Raw genomic sequence first — 21893 nt, forward strand, 5'->3', positions numbered from 1 at the left:
GGAGGCTTCTGGGAATTGAAGTCTAAGAAAACACCATCTTGGATGACTGGTTAATGTTGAGGGAAATGCGCATGCGCTGTAAACGCTTTCTTTCCTCTATGGCTGAGCTCTCCTAAATCTTCAAAATGATTGACCAAGGCGGCTGAGGCTTCTGGGGATTCAACTCCAAAAACCTTGAGAGGGGAACCTGAAATGATGAGTTTTATTCACGGAAGGAAATGGGGAGACAATATAGAAACTGCAGTGTTTGTCAAGCATTACTCTACTTTTGTTATCTCTATGGGCACGAGTGGCCTCTGTGTTAAGGATCCTTACGGCGCTTCCGCCCGGACTTGGAGACGACTTCCGCCCTAGCTTTGGAAAGCACGTGACCCAGACCAGAAGCAAGAGTTCTATACTTTGCTGGAAGAGAGTGAGTTGCAAGGGATTGATGCTGTTTTGTGGTGGAAGGGAGGGAAGGCAAGTTGGGAGAAGAAGGAGAGCAATGGAAGGAGGCGAATGGCAACATGCCTCACCCTAAAAAGTGCATCTACATTACTGAATCAGCTCAGTTTGACACCACTTGAGCGACCATGACTCATGGCTATGGATGCATGGGGAGTGTCTCACCAAAATGACAGTAGCCAGCCTCTCTTAACATGGAGCCATGGCAGTAATGTCAAACTAAATTAATTCACAGTGTGGATGCATCCCAAGGCTCAGTCCAATGATTATTTGGGCATTATTTGTGCTAATAATTATAATCTATTGTATGTATATATAATATTGATAATAATATTATAACGTAATGCAATATAATACTAATAGTACTCCTGGTCAGTCGCAAGGCCGAGCAGGGCATAGGGTTACAGCCTGTGTTGGATGGGGCCGCACTCCCCCTGAAGACGCAGGTTCGCAGCTTGGGTGTGACCTTGGACTCATTGCTGAGCCTGGAACCCCAGGTTTCGGCGGTGACCAGGGGAGCATTTGCACAGCTAAAGCTTGTGCGCCAGCTGCGCTCGTACCTTGGGAAGTCTGACTTGGCCATGGTAGTCCACGCTCTGGTTACATCCCGTTTAGACTACTGCAACGCTCTCTACGTGGGGTTGCCTTTGAAGACAGCTCGGAAGCTCCAACTAGTCCAACGCTCGGCAGCCATGATTTTAACAGGAGCGGAGCGCAGGGAGCATACAACCCCCCTGTTGCGCCAACTCCACTGGCTACCGATCTGCTACCGGGCTGAATTCAAAGTGCTGGCGTTGGCCTTTAAAGCCCTAAACGGTTCCGGCCCAAGCTACCTATCTGACCACATCTCTGCCTATGAACCCACCAGGACTTTGAGATCTTCCGGGGAGGCCCTGCTCTCGATCCCGCCTGCTTCTCAAGCTCGGCTGGCGGGGATGAGAGATAAGGCCTTCTCGGTGGTGGCTCCTCGGCTGTGGAACACCCTTCCTATGGACATTAGACTAGCACCATCTCTAATGGTATTCCGCAAAAAGGTGAAGACCTGGCTGTTTGAGCAGGCGTTCGAATAATTAGTGCAATGATTGGTTAATGAACACTGGAATGGAACAATGGATGACGAATCTGGAACATGTTTTTGATGACGAGACAACAGTGAATGGGTATTGTAGTAACTGTTTATTAATTGTGTAATGTGTTAGGTTGTTAACTGTTTCTATACTGTAGCACTGAATTTTTGCTGTTCGTATTTGTTGTGAACCGCTGTGAGTCGCCTTCGGGCTGAGAACAGCGGTATATAAGTAAGGTAAATAAATAAATAATATAATATAATATAATAATTATCTATATATATAAATTTGTTAGGGGCATCCAACGAGGAAACAAAACTCAAAAAACCCCCAACGAAACTGTACCAAAATTGCCATGCCCATAACACAACCCACAAGGTACAAACATATCTACTCAAAATGAAAAACAACACAACAACACACTCACAAAACAGCAAAACAACAAAACTCAAAAAACCCCAACGAAACTTAACCAAAATTGCCATGCCCATAACACAACCCACAAGGTACAAACATATTTACTCAAAATGAAAAACAACACAACAACACACTCACAAAACGGCAAAACAACAAAACTAAAAAAAAACCAACGAAACTTAACCAAAATTGCCATGCCCATAACACAACCCACAAGGTACAAACATATCTACTCAAAATGAAAAACAACACAACAACACACTCACAAAACGGCAAATCAACAAAACTCACAAACCCCCCAACAAAACTTAACCAAAATTCCCATGCCCATAACACAACCCATAAGGTACAAACATATCTACTCAAAATGAAAAACAACACAACAACACACTCACAAAACGGCAAAACAACTGAGCATGCGCATTGGTGCCCAGCCGCAAGTTCCCTGGCGCGCGCACACAGTTCCCTCTGCGGAAGCCATGCCCACTCCAAGCCCCGCCGCGCCGCTTCCTGCACACACACACACCCCGCCGCACGCACACACACAACCCCACGCTCCATCACTCCCCCCGCCGCACACACACACGGAACCCCACGCTCCATCACTCCCCCCACCGCCACACACACACGCGCAACCCCACTCCTCCCCGCTGCCGCACACACACACGCAACCCCACGCTCCATCACTCCCCCCGCTGCCGCACACACACACACAACCTCACGTTCCATCATTCGCCTGCCCCAATCTTACCTCCTTTTACTTCACGCCACCTCCAAACCCCACCGCACCCCTTCCCGCCCTGTCAAAATCCAGGAAAGACAGGAAGGAAGGAAAGAAGGAAGAAAGAGAAAGGGAGATAAAGAAAAGGGGGAAGGAAGGAAAGTTAGAGAAAGAAGGAAGAAGAAAAGGAAAGAAAAGGAAAGATGGAAGGAAAGAAAAGAGAGACGGCAGAAGAGAAAGAAAAAGGGGGAAGGAAGGAAAGAGGTAGAGAAGGAAGAAATGAGAGACAGAGGGAGGGAAAGAAAAAGGGGAATGAAAGAAGGAAAGAGGGAGTGAAGGAAGGGGGAAGATGTAGAGAAAGAGGGAGGGAAGGAAAGAAGGAAAGAGAGAAGGAAGAAAAGAGACCAGAAGAGAAAGAAAAAGGGGGAAGGAAGGAAGGAGAGAAGGAAAGAAAAAAGGGAATGAAGGAAGGAAAGAGGGAGTGAAGGAAGGGGGAAGATGTAGAGAAAGAGGGAGGGAAGGAAAGAAGGAAAGAGAGAAGGAAGGAAAGAGGCCAGAAGAGAAAGAAAAAGGGGGAAGGAAGGAGATAGAGAAGGAAGAGGAGAAGGAAAGATGGGAGGGAAGGAAGGAAGGAGGGAAAGAAGGAGAGAAAGAGGGAAGGTTGGTCACAGCAATGCGTGGCGGGTAAAGGTTGTTATTTCTATGATTATGATGATGCTATTATTCTTCCTCTGAGACCCTTTTAGGGGGAATGGGAGAGGTGTCAGGTCCCGGAGGCAATGCATTGCATTATTGTTATTGTTATGATGGTGGTGAAATAAAAGGAAATAAAAAGCGAAAGAAGGAAGCAAACAGGGAGGGAAGAAAGGCAAAGGAAGAAAGGGGGAGGGAATGAAGGAAAGAGAGAAGGATGAAACCAAGTAGTGAAAGAAGGAAAGAAAGAAAGAGGTAGAGAAGGAAGAAAGGAGAGAAAGGGGGAAGGAATAGGTAGGCACCTCTCTTTCATAATAGTCCAGATATCTACCTCAACTTTGATAAGTTTTACTATAGGCCACAGCAACGCGTGGCAGGGCACAGCTAGTTATATATATATATATATATAACATCTAATATTATCCTTTTTGCAACTCAGGGTAGTTTTCACCTTGCTCAAGACACGAGCTCACACCAAGGCTGTCGTTTTGTAGTTTATTGAGAAAAAGCAAAATCAAAACAGAGAAGTAAAGATGCTAAAGTTCAATAGGAAAAACAGAGTCTTAAATGCAAAGGCAAGGTTCCCAAGATCCACAGGCAAATAACATGAAGCATAAACCCTTAGCAATGGTCAAACAAGAGTCCATGGCAAACAGATCAGAATCAGGATCAGAATCCCAGTTTCCAAGAAGCCAGAAGCCAAGGCAATTCCACAGAAGTTAACAGGTAAGAAGCAACATTGGACTGACAAGAATGCCTGTCAGCTACATCATTAAATAAGCTTCCCTGGCATGAAAGCATTGTGTTGACCTTTGGCTTCCCTCTTGCTAGCAAGGCGTGTGCTTCTGCGATCCCTTAATTGCAAATGGTCCTGTCTGCTCATTAATTCACCATTATCTTCAAGGCTATACAACTCCTTATCTCTGCCCAGCTGGGCTGGAACTGAAAGGAGACTCAACCTGCGCTTGTGGGATTTCACTGTCTCTATCTAAAGGCCCAGGCCCAGAAGGCCCAAACAGTTCAGTTTCAAACTCAGAATCAGACTGAGCCACAACACTCCTAACTGCACCGGGACTGTGGTGCAGCTGGCTGGGAGTCAGATGCATTGGATCACTACTGACCAAAAGGTCATGAGTTCAAAGCCAGCCCGGGTCGGAGTGAGCTTCCGACCATTGTGTAGCTCACTGCAGCCCGAAAGACAGTTGCATCTGTCAAGTAGGAAATTTAGGTACCACTTATGCGGGAAGGGCTAATTTAACTAATTTACAATGCCATAAAAATCTCCAGCAAGCATGCAAAGAATGAGGAAGTACTCCATTAGTGTCACTAATAGATTGTGAAGCAACAGCTCCCCCGGTGGCCAGAATACCTTCATGAAGCTGGAATGTTAAATGGCTTCTGTATGTCTGTCTGTATATGTTATGTGTCTATGGCATTGAATACCATGTATATGTACATTGTAATCCACCCTGAGTTCCCTGCGGGGTGAGAAGATGGAACATAAATACTGTAAATTAATAAATAATAAATTATAATATTGCAGTATAGTGGTATAGTACAATATAGTAATATATAATAGTAATATTGTTCTGTGCTAATAATTATAATATATTGTATGTACATATAATATTGATCATAATATTGTAATACAATATAATACTAATAAGACAATATAATAATATAATAAGTATATATTTTATATTACATGTAATATTACTAATAATATTGTAGTACTGTACAGTATAGTAATATAATAATAACAATAACAATAATAATAATAAAAACTTTATTTATACCCCGCCACCATCTCCCCAAGGGACGGCTTACATGAGGCCAAGCCCAACAACACATCAGTAAAACAACAAAGCAATAAGCAAATAAAACAATACACTTAATATAACTCACATATGGACAATAAAACACAAACATTTAAAAACAATTTTAAAAAAATGGCTGGGCCAGATGTAATACTTTAAAATTTATAATATGAATATTGTGCTATGCTAATAATATAATATATTGTATGTGTATATAACTTGTAAGCCCTTCGGGGTGAGAAGGGTGATAAATAAATGTCGCAAATAAATACATAAATAAATAATGTGTTTTCCTGTAGATTTTTTTTCTCCTCTCTGATCCATTCAAAACACAATGTGTGTCTGTGCAATCTCAAACACTTGATTTGGATCCAAAAAATGACAAATTAAATTGAGTTTAAGGTTAGATACAGGTACGGGCAAAATTGTGGGAGCTGAAGTCCAAAACACCTGGAGGGCCCAAGTTTGCCCATACTTGGGTTAGTGGCCTAATATTGTTGTCCTTGTGTCCTCACAGGTCTCTTCCACAATGTCTGGAGGCTACTTCTAGGCTCTGTAAAGTGCATGGTTTTCTTTCCAGTCTGTGGCCCACAACATGCAGCGTCACAATTTGCAGATCCTGAGGGGACACAAAATGCACCCGCTCGCAGTGAGGACATACTGTTCTCCAACCCCCAAGAGGCCTGAGGGCACCCCCGCTGTGGAAGTGGCCACTAGTTTTCTTCACCGCTTGTCAGAAACCGGGAAGGTTTTGGGGAGAAGCTCGCTTCAGAAAATCTCCGCAGTCAGCAAAAGTTGGTGGGACAAATACGAAGAATTTGTTGGACTCAATGAAGTTCGAGAGGCCCAAGGGAATGTGACTGAGGTAAGGAAGCTGTGGATAAAGCATACCTGAAAAATACACTGGCTCTTATATTAAGAGTGGCAGTGTAGATTCTCTTTTACCTGGCAAGGCCTCTGAAATACAGGCAGTCCCCAAGTTACAAACATCTGACTTACAAATGACTCATAGTTATGAACGGAGGTGAGACAACAGGAAGTGAGAGAAATCTACACCTGTTGCAAGGTTAAGGATTGGGTGTTGGTAGATAAAGTGGTCCTCTATAATGTCAGAGAGAAAGAAAAATAACATGTGTAGTAGAGGAAGGAAAAGAGCCATAAAGAGAGCCATGTTGCTATGGTGACTTTGTGAGGTAGGCCCTCCCAGAGCTGGAGACGGGGGAGAAATACTAATAACAACACTTTATTTATACTCCGGCCTATCTCCCCAAGGGGACTCAGGGCGGAGCACAGTGCACATACACGGCAAACATTCAATGCCGTTTTGGATAGACAGGACAGAGGCAGACAGAACAGAAAGGAGGTATGTTGTGCCGACATCCAACTTTTTTGGCGCCTTTGGAGATTGTGCTCAGATCCAGCCACAGGGGGTGCTGTCGCTCCATCCTTTATGACAAAGAGCCATCAGGACTTCCTCCTTCATTTTCATTTTCTGATCTTTTTTATCTTTATGGTGTCGTAAAATACCTCCCCGCTTGTTTTAGCGGTACCTAATTTCTTTACATACAGCTCAAGCTATTTTCAAACTGCTTCGGTAAACAGTAAACTGGGCTGACAGTTGGGAGCTCATACCAACCCAGGGCTTTAAACTGGCAACCTTTCAGTTGATAGATCTTATCATTGCTGGTGATTTACCAGCTGTACTAAAGCCCGGTTGTCTTTAGGGGAAGGAAAGGATAGAAAAGGAAGAAAGAGGAAAAAAAAGGGAAAGAGGAAAAGAGAGGGAAAAAGGAGGAAGGGAAGAAAGAGAAAGAAAAAGAGAAAAGATAAAGAGAGAAAGAAGGCATGAATGCAGGGGGCAGTGGCCTCTCCAACACCTGAGCAATGCTGGGCATGTAAATTAGTAGGTACATAAAATAGGTTTACAACTCAAACATTTACTGATTTTAAAAATCACAAGTTTTTTTTAAAAAAAATTGGTATACATATAATTTTAACATTCTTTGGCATTTTTAAACAGAGACTGGATGGCCATCTGTTAGGGATACTTTGTGCTTTCCTTATATGGCAGGGGGCTGGACTAGATGGCCCATGTGGTCTCTTCCAATTCTTAAGATTCTATGATCTGCAGTAAGGGCCAAGCTGGTAGCACAGCTGGTTAATCACTAACAGCAGTAAATCACTGCTGACCAAAAGGTGGCAAGTTCGAATCCCGAATCGAGGTTGAGCTCCCGACTGTTAAATAGCCCAGTTTACTATTCACCTAAGCAGTTGGAAAACAGCTATGCCGTGAGTAGAGAAATTAGGGACTGTTTAAAGCTGGAGGTTAATTTATGACACCATAAAAATGCCAGAGAGCAAAGAGGAAATACTATGATCAAAAGGCTCGGCGTCATAGTGGATGAAGCGACAGCTCCCCCTGTGGCCGGAATCGAGCAACCTCCAGGATCCGAAGTGGAAGTGGAAAAACTGCTGAATAATCTCTATCTGTCTATATGTCTTGTATGCCAAATACAGCATTGAATGTTTGTCATGTATGTGTGCATTATAATCCTCCCCGAGTCCTCTTTGGGGTGAAAAGGGCGGAATATAAATACTGTAAATAAATAAATAAATAACATTTATTTAAGATGAAATATAGTTTTCATGCTATTGAGATTAGTTTTGTGTATTTTTACACAAAGAATTAAATCTTAGCGGGGTATTTGATACTGCAGCATCTTCAGCATTTTTCATGCCATGCTGCCATTGCTTGATTTGCAGCTTCAAGTGGTAGTATATGCTCTGTGGCTTCTCCTTTTTCTCTCCTGAATTGGAGCACCATAATCAAGTATTTGGGGAGTCTTTAGCTCCAATTTAAAAGATCCCAGATTGCAGAGTGGGGCCAAGTACCCGAAATGGACACACATCCACCACCCTCTTGTTTTCATCATGATTTGTTTACATAAGTGCCTGTAGCCCATATCCATTAACCCCCCCCCCACACACACACACACACAATCAATTAAACAAATGGATGCACAGTTTGTAGGCAAATTGTTTTGAACTTCTAATAGCAGATGACTGACATGTTTTTATTTCAATTGAATGTTGTTCATAATCTCAACTTAGTTTTTTGGAATCAGAATTTGAAGGGAAATTTTTCTGAAACTGGATAGAGAATCACCAAGCAAAGTCAGGATTTTCAAGGTTTGCTGAACAAGGCAAGCTGATTTTCCTTTTTCATGGAGTACAGCTGAAATATTTGCTGCACTCCAGTTAAATGTCTAAAACAGCCATGAGGTGGCAGGCTACACAAATTTCCCCCCATCAGTTAAAGAACCCCAAATGGAGTTGTGACTCACAGTATACCAACCATTCATATATTGCTGGACAGCAGCCGGTTTAATTCCTCATTAATGGTTATGTTGGCTGGAGCTGATGGGAGTTGTAGTCCAACCAACCAAAAACAGTCAGCTTCTCTGTCTCTTCAATGAACGTCTTTTATATTATAAAGTAGATTTGTCACACTTAAAGTCTGATCTGGCCTTCCATGTCATGTTTTGTATCCCTCCAGATGCTGGACTACAACCCCTGTATTCCTCATCGTTAGATATCATGACTAGAGCTGATGGGATTTGGGATATAGTAGCATCTGGAAGGCTGCAATTTGTTTTGTTTAGTCAGGAAAGTGGGGTTTGAATTTAGATACAAGACTTGTGTACAGGATTTCTGGCTTTAAAATGTCCTTTAACCTCTGCCCAACCTCAAAGGTTTTGGGGGGGGGGGGGGTTTCGCCCAATCTCAAAGCAATGCTTTTGATATGAAATAAAAAAATAAATCTCAAAGTTACAATGGCTGTTGTGTTACAGTTCCCATTATTCCCAGTCTGCATGGCAGACAATCAAAAGTGATGAGAGTTGACCCTCAATAATATCCAGGGACCCAAATTGAGTGAAACCTAATGGCTACCGACCACTATGTGAAAAAATTGTAGTTGTCCCTCTGTAACCACAGATTCTCTGTCCATGGATTCAACGGCCCTGTGAAGGCAACCCTAAGGCTGATGTGGCTTTCGATAAAAAAATAATTTGATATCCTTGTTATAAACTGTTTCTTGAAGGTTTTCGTTAAATGTACTGATTCTGTTAGAAGTGTTTCTTCTTGTTCAGACCTTCTGATTATTTTTCCAACCAATGCTTCTCTTGGGATTGTTTTGGAAGGTCTTAAGTGCTGTTTTTACTTCTTTTAATGGTGTATTTGCCACTCTGTCCTTTCCAAGGTGGGAAAGACCTGAGAAAAATGTAAACATGTGCACTCTAAAAACTACTCTGCCCGCCCCAATCCCTCTATTTTAGGCTTAGAGTGGGTAATAGATTTGTTAATACAAGCACTCTAAGTGCAGCAAAATATACTGTCAGATACATAACTTATAAACTGTTTTCATCCCAGGGTGAAAAAAGATTTATGGTGGCTCGTGGGATCGTGCGAGAAGCTCGTGAAACCTGGGAGGCCCAGCAGCTCAAACTGAAGGAAATCCGAGACCGTTTGGACCGGGTTTCGCGTGATGATTCTCAGTATCTGGAACTGGCAACTTTGGAGCACAGGTTACTGCAGGCAAGTGGAAAACAGGACGAATCCCTTTTTGAATTGAATGTCTTGTATGAGTGATTCTTTTTATTCCGCCTTCCGGAACTGCCTCAAGGCACCTTATGATAAATTAAAAATAGTGAGCACTGAACAAAACAGCAATTTTTAAATTGTAAAGCTACCTTTTTTGGATGTTTTTAATCAGAGGCTGGATGAAAAACTACAGAGCACTGACCACTATGTTAAAATAATTACAGTTGGCCCTCTGTATCCACAAATTCTCTGTACCACAAGGCAACTGTAAGGCTGATGTGGCCCTCAATGAAAATGAGTTTGACACCCTAGTTAAGATGTCTGCTTTCACAGGGATCTTGTATAAGCAGAGTTCCCTCCATTTCCCTCCATCAAGATTCCTGGAAAAAAATGTTGATGGATGTTGGAAGTGTGACTAGCCCCCTTTCCCTAGTAGCAAAAAGTTTTGGGTTTCAGAGTGTTTCAAACTTTGGGTTTCTAGATAAGATAGTCTTCACTTAAATCATTTCAAGGCATCTGAGATGGTGGCCATCATCTGAGCTGCAGAAAAGAAGTAATAATTCTACCTTTAGTGCTTTTTGGCACCATTTTATCTGACACAGATGTTAGGTTAATGAGCCTATAACAGTCTGGATCTTTTCTTAACAATGGGATTATGATGATTTATCACCCAGTCTAGTTTGGGGAAAATTACAGACAAATTACAGATTTTTATGTGGTGACTAGCAATCCCATAACTTCAAGTTATCTAGTGCTCAGATCGAGGGACATTTTTAACCTGGCTTTGTGGCTCAATACTTTTCCTATGATAACTTCAGTTAGATTCAGTAATTCATGTGACTTAAAATTATTTAAAGATCCAGTTCTGACAGATATATCTTTTTGACATATGCAAAAACCGATGCAAATATTATTATCTTCCTCTTTTTTAATTTATACCCTATCTTTCTTCCAAAAATCGAGCTCAAGGTGGCTTTCAAAGTAAAATAGTTAAAAACATATAAAAAGTTGGTATTAAATTAAACTATTAAAAAGATCAAAATGGAAAAAATGCACTAAAAAGGATAAAAAGCCTATAAAATAGTTTTAAAACCAGGAGAACATAAAACAGTACGGTATGTTCTAAAAGTCCTTTACTTATAAATTTTCAAAGCTGGTTGGAATAAATAAATCTTTGCCTGCCAAAGGAAAGGCCCAGTTCAAACCTCCTTACAGGAGGAAGCTGAAAAGCCACAAAGAAGGACTTCTCTCCTTTCCCCTCCAATCCTACCAGTACAGGTTCAGTATGACCTTTGTATCCACAAAACCAACCACTTCACTTACACATACCCGAAAATATGTCCTAGCTAGGCATTTTCTACATCCACCCTAAAGTCATATTGGAGGACCTAGAAATGCTAAAGAGGAGTTTTCTCTAATCTAGGCTTTTCTAAACCTTCCAACACAATATGGCATCTTTCTGCTACAAGTTGATGATAAAATCATGCCATGAAAGTCTAAAGAATGCGTCTCTCTAATCATTTCCTCAGTCCTTCAGCATGTTTTGATGGTATCTTTCCACTGGAAGTGGTTCATTTCACATAAGTTTGCTATTACACTATGTAAAACGATTTTTGTTCCTAAATTGTAAATGTCATTTCCTAATTGGTTCTATCATACAAACATGGGGAAAGTTTATTAAATTGCAAAAAAAAAAAAAAAAAAGATTTTGCAGAACATCCTGCAGCACATTTTGCTATAGTCTTTCTGTGAATATCTCAATAGAGTCAACCAATTCAATATAGTTTGTGGCAGTCACAAAAACAAAGTTTCTGGAGTATTAACAATACTTTGAAAGCAAGTATCACACAGTTAAACAGGCAATAACACTTTCAAACCAAGAACATTTTTTTCCAAATTTTGTAACATGGTGTTATTGTTGGACTTGCGTTTCCAAAGCAAGTCCAAGAACCTACGAGGGCAAGTCAAATATTATCTGCGCTCTGGCTATATTTTCATCTACTTTCAGAAAAGACAAGTGCATCAGAAAAGATGTTTTAGCTTTTTACAACAACGTTTGTAAAGAGTGTTGACAGTATGGGCATCGGCATACAGAGACACACATTGTTATGCAACAACACAGTGCCCTTGGATAGCACTCCTCTGTGGTTTGCCCAAATTTTATCCATACTGTGCACAAAGTCTTTGATAGATATCGGCACCAGACAAACCCTCAGACCACAAAAGACTCATTGCTGCATGCACCTCTTATTTCACGCAAATCACAAGGGAGGCAGCTATTCCTTGCTTTTACTGCAGCCACAAATAAACTTTTTTTTTGCTCAGGGGATGCGCAGATGTTTTACCATCCTGTAGGACAGTGTTTCTCAACCTTCCTAATGCAGCGGTCCCTTAATACAGTTCTTCATGTTGTGGTGAGCCCCAACCACAAAATTATTTTTGTTGCTACTTCATTACTGTAATTTTGCTACTGTTATGAATCATAATGTAAATACCTGATATGCAGGATGCATTTTTCATTCACAGGGCCAAATTTGGTACAAATTTGAATATTGGTGGGGATGGGGGAGGCTGATTTTGTCATTTGGGAGTTGTAGTTGTTGGGATTTATAGTTCACTCACAAGCAAAGAGCATTCTGAACTCCACCAACAATGGAATTGAACCAAGCTTGGCACATGGAACTCCAATGACCAACAGAAAATACCAAAAGGATTTGGTGGGCATTGATTTTGAGTTTTGGAGTTGTAGTTCACTTACATCCAGAGAGCACTGTGTACTCAAACAATGATGGATCTGGACCAAACTTGACACCAAGACATACCCAAATGTGAACACTGGTGGCGTTTGGGGGGAAAATAGGCCTTGACATTTGGGAGTTGTAGTTGCTGGGATTTATAGTTCACCTACAATCAAAGAGCATTCGGAACCCTAGCAATGAAAGAATTGGGCCAAACTTCCCACACACAACCGGCATGACTAACAGAAAAACTGTGTTTTCTGATGGTCTTTGGTGACCCCTCAGACACCCCCTTACAACCGCCCCCCCAGGAGTCCCGATCCCCAGGTTGAGAACCACTGCTGTAGGAGGCTTCTCTCATGTCCCTGCATGAGAAGCTAAAGCTGACAGATAGGAACTCATCCTGCTCCCCGGATTTGAACTGCTGGCCGTTTGGCCAGCAATCCTGCCGGCACAAGGATTTAACCAACTGCACCACAGGGGGCTCTACGAATAAACTAGCGCAACATTTTCAAAGCTGCACAGCAGTGACTAGGGAAACAGCAATCTTGTACAGAAAGCACTAATAACACAGTAGGGCCATCAGAAGTTTTTACATGACCAGAGTGTGGATAATTTTTGATTCACCCAGGTAATTCTGAAAAATATGGAGTTTTGTAGTATAGTGAGATTGAAAGTAATGTCTCACCTGAGCATCAGAGGGTCAAGACGGGCTCGTACAGATAGATATAGTCTGCCAGCATTATGAATTTTGCAACCAGTGAGTTATTGTAGGAAAGGGGAACCTCCAAGGTCATGTGGCCGGCATAACTGCCTGGAGCGCTGTTACCTTCCCGCTGGAGTGGTACTTATTGATCTACTCGCATTTGCATGTTTTCGAACTGCTAGGTTGGCAGAAGCTGGGGCTAATAGCGGAAGCTCACACCGCTCCCCCGATTCAAACTGCCAACTTTTTGGTCAACAAATTTAGCAGCTCAGCGGTTTAACCCACTGCGCCACTGGGGGCTCCAAATCGCCATAATTTGATCCAAAAATATCACAAATCTTCCCAGTAATCCCCTCATTTTCTTTAGCAAAGTTTTTGTCATCTAATGGTCGCACTGCATCCCTGGCTGGTTTCCTACACATGATGTATTTTAAGAAGTTGTTATGTTTTATCTTAATATTTTTAGCATTGTGCTTCCCAAATTATCATTATTTTGTTATTATTTTCTAGTTCCCATGCCTTGCCTTCTGCCAATTTGCCATTCCTCCAGAGATCTTTTTTTTTCTTTTTAAAGGACTTTTTAGCCGGCTTGACATTCCTTTTATTCCCAAAGAATGTTTGTTTAATTTTGTCGATCCGGGAACAAGAGGAGGGGGAAAGCTAGAACAAAATCTTTTCATCCATTTATGCCCTGTGGCAGAGTGGAAGAATGCAAGGCTGTTCGCTTTCTTCTTTTATGCACACATAATTCCAGGATGAGCTGCTCTTTGCATCATCGTTGATGACTGGCCAGGACTTGCTCTACAGGTTGAGTTACATAACAGTTTTTCACTATAAATGAACACATACCATTGTAATTGTCAGGAAATATAATCTCTCCTTCCAAAAGAGACTGGGTGATGGTATAGATTTTTTTATTTGATAGAAAAAAATCCACACATTTGAACTATGGGGCCAGGGAAGATTTCTGCAGATACCATGGTTTGCTAAAGAGATAAATAAATGGGTCCTAGGACAACTCAAGCCTGGACTCTCCCTAGAAGCCAAGTTGACTAAGTAGGGAATGTTGTACTTTGGCCCTTGCGTGAGAAGAGATCACTCACTAGAACAGTGGTTCTCAACCTTCCTAATGCCGTGACCCCTTAATATAGTTCCTCATGTTGTGGTGACCCCCAACCATAACATTATTTTCTTTGCTACGTCATAACTGTAATTTTGCTACCGTTATGAATCGTAATGTAAATATCTGATATGCAGGATGTATTTTCATTCACTGGACCAAACTTGGCACAAATATCCCATACACCCAATTATGTATACTGGTGGAGCTGGGGGGGGATTGATTTTGTCATTTGGGAGTTGTCGTTCCTGGGATTTATAGTTCACCTACAATCAAAGAGCATTTTGAACTCTACCAAGGATGGAATTGAACCAAACTTGGCACACAGAATTCCCATAACCAAAAGAAAATACTGGAAGGGTCTGGTGGCCATAGACCTTGAGTTCTGGAGTTGTAGCTCACCTACATCCAGATAGCACTGTGGACTCAAACAATGATGGATCTGGACCAAACTTGGCCCAAATACTAAATATGCCCAAATGTGAGCACTGATGGATTTTGTGGAAAATTGACCTTGACATTTGGGAGTTTTAGTTGCTTGGATTTACAGTTCTTCTACAACCAAAGAGCATTCTGAACTGTGTTTTCTGATGGTCTTTGTTGACCCCGCTGACTCCCCCTTGTGGACCCCCCCTAGGGGTCCCAATCCCCAGGTTGAGAAACGCTGCATTAGAAAATGCTGGGTATAGGACAGCAGGAAAAGAGGAAGATCACATTCCAGATGAATAGACTTAATCAAGGAAGACTTGAGGACTCTCATTGATGGGATTTTGTTGTTTATTTGTTCAGTTGCTTCCGAGAGCTCTCTATTGTTGCCACCCCCAGCTCCTTCAGAGTCAAACCAGTCACTTCAAGGATGCCATCCATCCATCTTGCCCTTGGTCGGCCCCTCTTCCCTTTTCCTTCCATTTTCCCCAGCATCATTCTCTTCTCCCAAGTTTTCCTGTTTTCTTATTATGTGGCCAAAGTACTTCAACTTTGTCTCTAGTATCCTTCCTCCAATGAGCAGTCGGGCTTTATTTCCTGAAGTATGGTTGGATCTTCCTGCGGTCCAAGGCACTCTCAGAATTTTCCTCGAGCACCACAGCTCAAAAGCACCTCTCTTCCTTTGCTCAGCCTTCCTTATGGTCCTGCTCTCACATCCATAGGTGACTACTGGGAATACCATTGCTTTTACTATGCGGATCTTCGTTGCCAGTGTGAGGTCTCTACTCTTCACTATTTTACCGAGATTGGTCATTGCTCTCTTCCCAAGAGGTAAACGCCTTTTGATTTCCTAGCTGCAGTCTGTGTCTGCAGTAACACAAAGTCTAGAAATACAAAGTCTGTCACTACCTCCACGTTTTCTCCCTCTATTTGCCAGTTCTCAATCAGTCTGGTTGCCATAATCTTGGTTTTTGAAATGTTTAACTGCAGCTCAGCTTTTGCACTTCCTTCTTTCACCTTGGCTAGAACGTTCCTCAGCTCCTCCTCGTTTTCAGCCATCAAAGTGGCATCATCTGTATATCTAAGGTTGTTAATATTTCTTCCAGCAATTTTAACTCTAGCCTTGGATTCATCAAGCCCCACACATTGCACGATGTGTTCTGCATACAATTTATGGATCCAGTCCAACCTCATTTTACAGTAAACGAAGATGCCATCAAAGTCTTCCCGACAGATTGTCAACCAGTTGGAAGGGAGTCCCAGATTATGTTTTCTTGCCCTGGTGAAGGGAGTTGGACTGGATGGCCTTAAGTATGAAGGTTCAGTGTGGGAAGTTTGCCCCAATTCTGTGGTTGCTGGGGTTCATGTTTTTTGATTGTAGGTGGACTATAAATCCCAGTAACTACAACTCCCAAATGTCAAGGTCTATTTCCCCAAAACTCCGTCTGTGTTCATATTTGGGCATATGGAATATTCATGTCAAGTTTGGTCCAGATCCTTCATTGTTTGAGTCCACAGTACTCTCTGAATGTAGGTGAACTGCAACTCCCAAACTCAAGGTCAATGCCCACCAAACCCTTCTAGTGTTTTCTGTTGGTCACGGGAGTCCTGTGTGCCACGTTTGGTTCAATTTCATCACTGGTGGAGTTCAGAATACCCTTTGATTGTAAGTAAATTATAAATCCCAGAAACTACAACTCCCAAATGACAAAATCAATTATTTTGAGTGAAGGACATACATTGGGTTGTTAGGTGCCTTGTGTCCAAATTTGGTGTCAAATCGTCCAGTGGTTTTTGAGTTCTGTTAATCCCACAAACGAACATTACATTTTTATTTATATAGATAAATAATGCCCTCGTGGATGGCAGGGTAATATATGAAGGCAGCAGGTCTCTTCTGTCACTATCATTGTTTTCTCTCTACTGTTGACATTCCTGGCCAGATCTCATCTTTGTTTCCCTTTGCCTCGCCCCCATGTGCTTCATGCTGGGTTAAAAAAGAAGCTATGCTGTACTCCCTCGGGAGAGAAATGGCCATGAGAAAAGAAGGAGAAGCTATGATCCTGATAGTCTAGTAGCTGATGTTTCTCCTTGGCAGGCAGATGGAGTTCCTCCCCAGCAGCAGCAGCAGCACAGATGTGTTTGCACAGGCCTTCCACGTCTGTTCCAAAAGGGAGTGTACACAAGAACAGATCATTTCATACAGCCCAGAGAGCTGGTGAATGAAAGGCCTATTTTCATTTCAGAAAGCAAATGGTCTAAACACGGTATTGGTCTGAGGCGAGCCTGGTATGCATGACATGGTTAATATTGATGGACAAACTGGATCCTGGATTATGTCTCTTTCTCTTCCTGTTTTGTGGCCAAGAAATAGGATTTCAAGTTTTGGGCCTATGACGGTGACTGTAATTCAAACATTTGGGGTGGCAAACAAAACCTTACCCTTTCCAAGGTTCTCTGAATAATGTATTGTCGAAGGCTTTCATGGCTGGAATCACTGGGTTGTTGTAGGTTTTTTGGGCTATGTGGCCATGTTCTAGAAGCATTCTCTCCTGACATTTCACCTGCACCTATGGCAAGCATCCTCAGAGGTTGTGACCTCTGAGGATGCTTGCCATAGATGCATGCGAAACATCAGGAGAGAATGCTTCTAGAACATGGCCATATAGCCCAAAAAACCTACAACAACTCAGTCTCTGAATACAAATATTAAGCCCTTTTTCTTCCCTAGTTTAATAAGGTTTTTAAAAACTTACCCATTCTACAAATCAGGTTAGATCTACAAGGCTACATTCCCTTGCTTTGCTGAGTTCAATGTGAATTTTCATCTGAGCAAAAATGGGAAATGTTACTTTTTGGAATACAGCTTCCATGAAGGCTGGGGAATTCTGAAAATTACATATAACAAAAATACCACTTATACATAGAGTAAACAATAATAGAATTTAACAAGCAGTCTATATAACTGTTTGTTGAATTCTATTATTGTTTACTCTATGTATAAGTGGTATTTTTGTTATATGTACTTATTCAGGAACCCATTTATATTATATTAGAATTCTGGAAATTGTCATCAAAAAGTAACTTCTTCAAAGTATTTGAAGAAGCTACTGGTACTGAGTAAGACACATACATAGATTTGAGGGCAGGTCCTTTAAGCTCTATATTCTTTATGTTTTTTTTCTTTTTGAACCCACAATTACTATTGTCTTGAGGGCAGAGGCACTTTAATTTTCCAACTTTTCCCAACATTCATAGCCATCTGAAGCCAGGGAGCCGATTGGACAAATAATGATCATACTCTCCAAAATAAACAATGGAATCTGTAACCCATTAAACAGTATCAGATGTATAACTTTCAGCATTTATTGTCTTGTGTTTTCAGAAGGCTTTGTTCCATCCCACTGCCTAAGAAAAGAGTGCCAGTTCGCCAAGGAACCAGAATCCCCATTCCTAATCCATCCCACATTCTTCTAAAATAGAGATGTTATGTTTAGCTCTTCAGAGATTTTTATGCTGCATTTCTATTTAAAAAATCCCAAGAAGTAACAATAAAACGTTTTGAAAACAGTTTACAACATAATAATGGCAAAATTCAATGCCAGCATACATGTAGAAAGAAAAAAATCATAATAACCAAACACTAACATATAACTATAAATTAAAGTAATTAATATTTGACTTAATCAAATATATTTTACATTCTGTTAGCTTGGTGGCCCAGCTGGTTAAACTGCTAAGCTGCTGACCAAAAGGTTGATGGTTTGAATCTGAGGAGCAGGGTGAGTTCCCACTGTTAGGCCCAGCTTCTGCCAATTTAGCAGTTCAGAAACATGCTAATGTGAGTAATAATAAATAAATAAATAAATAAATAAATAATAAACCCCGCCACCATCTCCCTGATGGGGACTCGGGGCGGCTTACATGAGGCCAAGGCCAACCAACAAATTACAGCAAAATAAAACCGAAAACGCAAACCGAAAATGCAGACAATAAACAACAACATCATAATTACATAAAACATGTGAATGCATAATGATATAAAATTGCAATAAACACAATCACAGTGACAATGAGTAGATCAATAGGTACCTCTTCAGTGGAAAGGTAACAGCACAGCATTCAGTCATGCTGGCCACATGACATAGGAGGTGTCTTCAGACAACGTCGGCTCTTTGGCTTAGAAATGGAGATGAGCACCACTACCCCAGAGTCGAAGATGACTAAATTTCAAGGGAAACCATTACCTTTATTAGTCAGAGTAGTCTAATAATTCACATGGTGGCGATGTGCTACCAATGCTACAATTTTATTACAGTGCATTTGCTATTAATGATTAATATACATTTTGCCATTTTTAAGCTAGTCAGAGAATAGACAAATAGAGAAGCTGGAGCCTAAGATTTGGCTTCCCAACTCTGCAGCCTTGCTTAAAATGTGAGGAACAGGGCATGTCACAACCCTTGCATTATCTTTCACTAGGGTGGCAGTAAGCTCTCAGTGTCTTTGTGCAACCTGTGAAGTCTCTTCTGCCTTTTAACATGCTGTTCTTTTAACATGTCCTGCTGTGTTTCTTGCAGGAAGAGAAGAGGTACCGAACCAGCTACGTTGCTGCAGAGGAGTCAGAGCGGGAAGCCTTCTCTCTCTTCTCTGCGGCTGTGCGGGAAAGCCACGAGAAAGAGCGAGCCAGAGCAGAGAAAACCAAGAACTGGTCCATTATTGGCTCGGTGCTGGGTGCCATTATTGGGGTGCTGGGCTCCACGTATGTCAACCGTGTTCGGTTGCAAGAGCTGAAAGCACTCGTTTTTGAAGCCCAAAAGGGACCCATAAACCTCCAGGAAGCCATCCGAGAACAGGCTTCCAGCTACAATTCCCAGCAGAGGGACCTAAGTGACCTCATTGCCAACCTGAAGAATGTCCTACAAGTCTTGAGTGTGACATCACAGGAAATGGAAGGCGCTTCCTCGGCCAAAAGCAGCGCACCACTAAAAATAGACCCTCTCTTAGTTTCCATCAAGGAGCAACTGAGCTACTCTAAACAAATAAGCTCATTCTTTGGGAGTTTGCAGCAGCAGCTTAGCAACCTGGAAAAAAGTGTAGGTCGAATCTCTACCGAGGTACAGAACGTAAAGAGTGCACCTCAGCTCACTCCTGCAGGGAAAGGACTGCATAGCCTTCCAAGAGAGGAGACCAGCCAAGCCTTTGCAGCAGAAGATGTGGTTCTCGAACTCTGCAACACGGAAAGGAGGCTGGGAACACAAATGAAGCAGAGCGCCTTCTATAGCACAGCCTTCACTTGCACAGTGTTCGCTGTCACCCTTCCCGTGCTATACCTCCTGCTCAAAGGAAATTGATAGGCACAAAAATGATTTGTTAGACTCAAGTAATAAAATTACATTCCCCAAATTACATTCCCCAAATTACATTCTGATGTTTCCTTCTCATATTACTTTTTAAAGGCAACTTTATGAATTGGCACCAAGTCTAGATGTGTGTACACAAAAAACATACGTTGACTCCAGAGCTAAGTATGTGTGCATTTATTTGTTTGTTTGTTTGTTTGTTTGTTTATTTACGACATTTATAAGCCGCCCTTCTTACCCCAAAGCGGCTTACAAGATATATATACATACATTATATTATACTATTAGTATAGTACAATATCACCATTATATATTACTATATTGTACTATACCATTATATTGTAATATTACATGTAATATAAAATATATAATTATAATATCATATTATTAGTAGTAGTAGTATATTGTATTACATCTATATAAAAAAAATGTAATGTTTGTTTGTGGGATTAACATAACTCAAAAACCACTGGACGAATTGACATGAAATTTGGACACAACACACCTAACAGTCCAATGAGTGTCCATCACCCATAAACACACACACACACACACACACAACCCCAGCAGACCAGACTTAAAACCCCCCAAAATACACCATGTATACATATACACATACACTCATATACATATGCACATGTACACATTCATACGCACACAGGTATATATATAAACACAAATACATATATGCATATACATACATATACACATACATACACACAAATATGCATATAGACAAGCACACACATATACACAATATGCATGTATACATATAAATACACAACTATATACACCCACATATATATGCATCCATACGCAAACACACATATATACACAAATATACACACACATACCCACATATATACACACACAAAACACATATACACAGACTTGGCCACAGCAGTGTGTAGCAGGGGACGGCTAGTTATATTATAAATATTATATGTATATACAATATATTATATTCTATTATTAGCTGTCCCCTGGCCCCCTCTCTCTTCATTCTGGCCCAGAGCAGCAGTTGGTGCTGGGTGGGAGGGGTCCCCAACTATGTATGGAATTTTGAAATTTACCTTTTGCTGATTCCAAGGGGTTTTTCTTTTGAGAGAGTTTTGGTTTTATCTGTTTTTATACCACTAGTGCTCACATTGCCTTGGAACGTATCACTGTAAATTGATTTTATCTCCTTCATGTCCTCCAGGTCAGTTGTATTGGCAGAAAAAACTCCTCTTAGTAAACACTTACATTGCATACTTTTAAGGAACAAAAAAGAGATATTCAGCAATCCAATGTACCTAGGTAGGGAGATTAAAGTTTTTCCTGCTTCTTCTGTTGCAGATTGGAGGTGAATGTGGGATAGCTGAGATGCCCAAAGGGAGGGTGGCTTAAAGAATCGCCTAAAGGGTTTGCGAACTTTGTCCAGTTTTCTTTGTTGGAAATAACTATTTTTTAGTACAGGCCATCAGTGTCCTGTACTTACACAGTTTTTGATTTCAGCAGCCTCTTCTTAGATGCCTCATCCATATAATACAACAAGAATAATACATTTGCACATATATCTTCACAACAACTCTAAGTTAGGCTTATTGCCTCATGATGAATCAGTCTCCACTGTGGTTTGTTATTGTGTGCATTTGTCATTTCTCATGCACGGCAACCCTATATTGGGGTTTTCTTGCCAAGATTTGCTTCCCTCTGGAGCTGAGAGAGTGATTTATCCATGAGTACTCAGTACGTTTCCATATCCTGAGTATGGATTTGGACTCCCAGAGACAGAGT

General features: G+C 41.3%; 1 protein-coding gene across 1 annotated transcript; it reads left to right on the top strand.

Moving 5' to 3' along the window:
* Positions 1 to 78: 78 nt before the first annotated feature.
* CCDC51 (coiled-coil domain containing 51) lies at positions 79 to 20160 on the top strand. Its single transcript, XM_060766553.2, has 4 exons — positions 79 to 412; positions 5677 to 6024; positions 9591 to 9755; positions 19332 to 20160. Exons 2-4 carry the CDS (start codon positions 5755 to 5757, stop codon positions 20103 to 20105), a joined length of 1209 nt encoding a protein of 402 aa, XP_060622536.2. The 5' UTR covers positions 79 to 412; positions 5677 to 5754; the 3' UTR covers positions 20106 to 20160.
* Positions 20161 to 21893: the final 1733 nt, after the last annotated feature.

This window comes from Anolis sagrei, chromosome 2 (genome assembly GCF_037176765.1).
Source record: "Anolis sagrei isolate rAnoSag1 chromosome 2, rAnoSag1.mat, whole genome shotgun sequence".
Classification (NCBI taxonomy): domain Eukaryota; kingdom Metazoa; phylum Chordata; class Lepidosauria; order Squamata; family Dactyloidae; genus Anolis; species Anolis sagrei.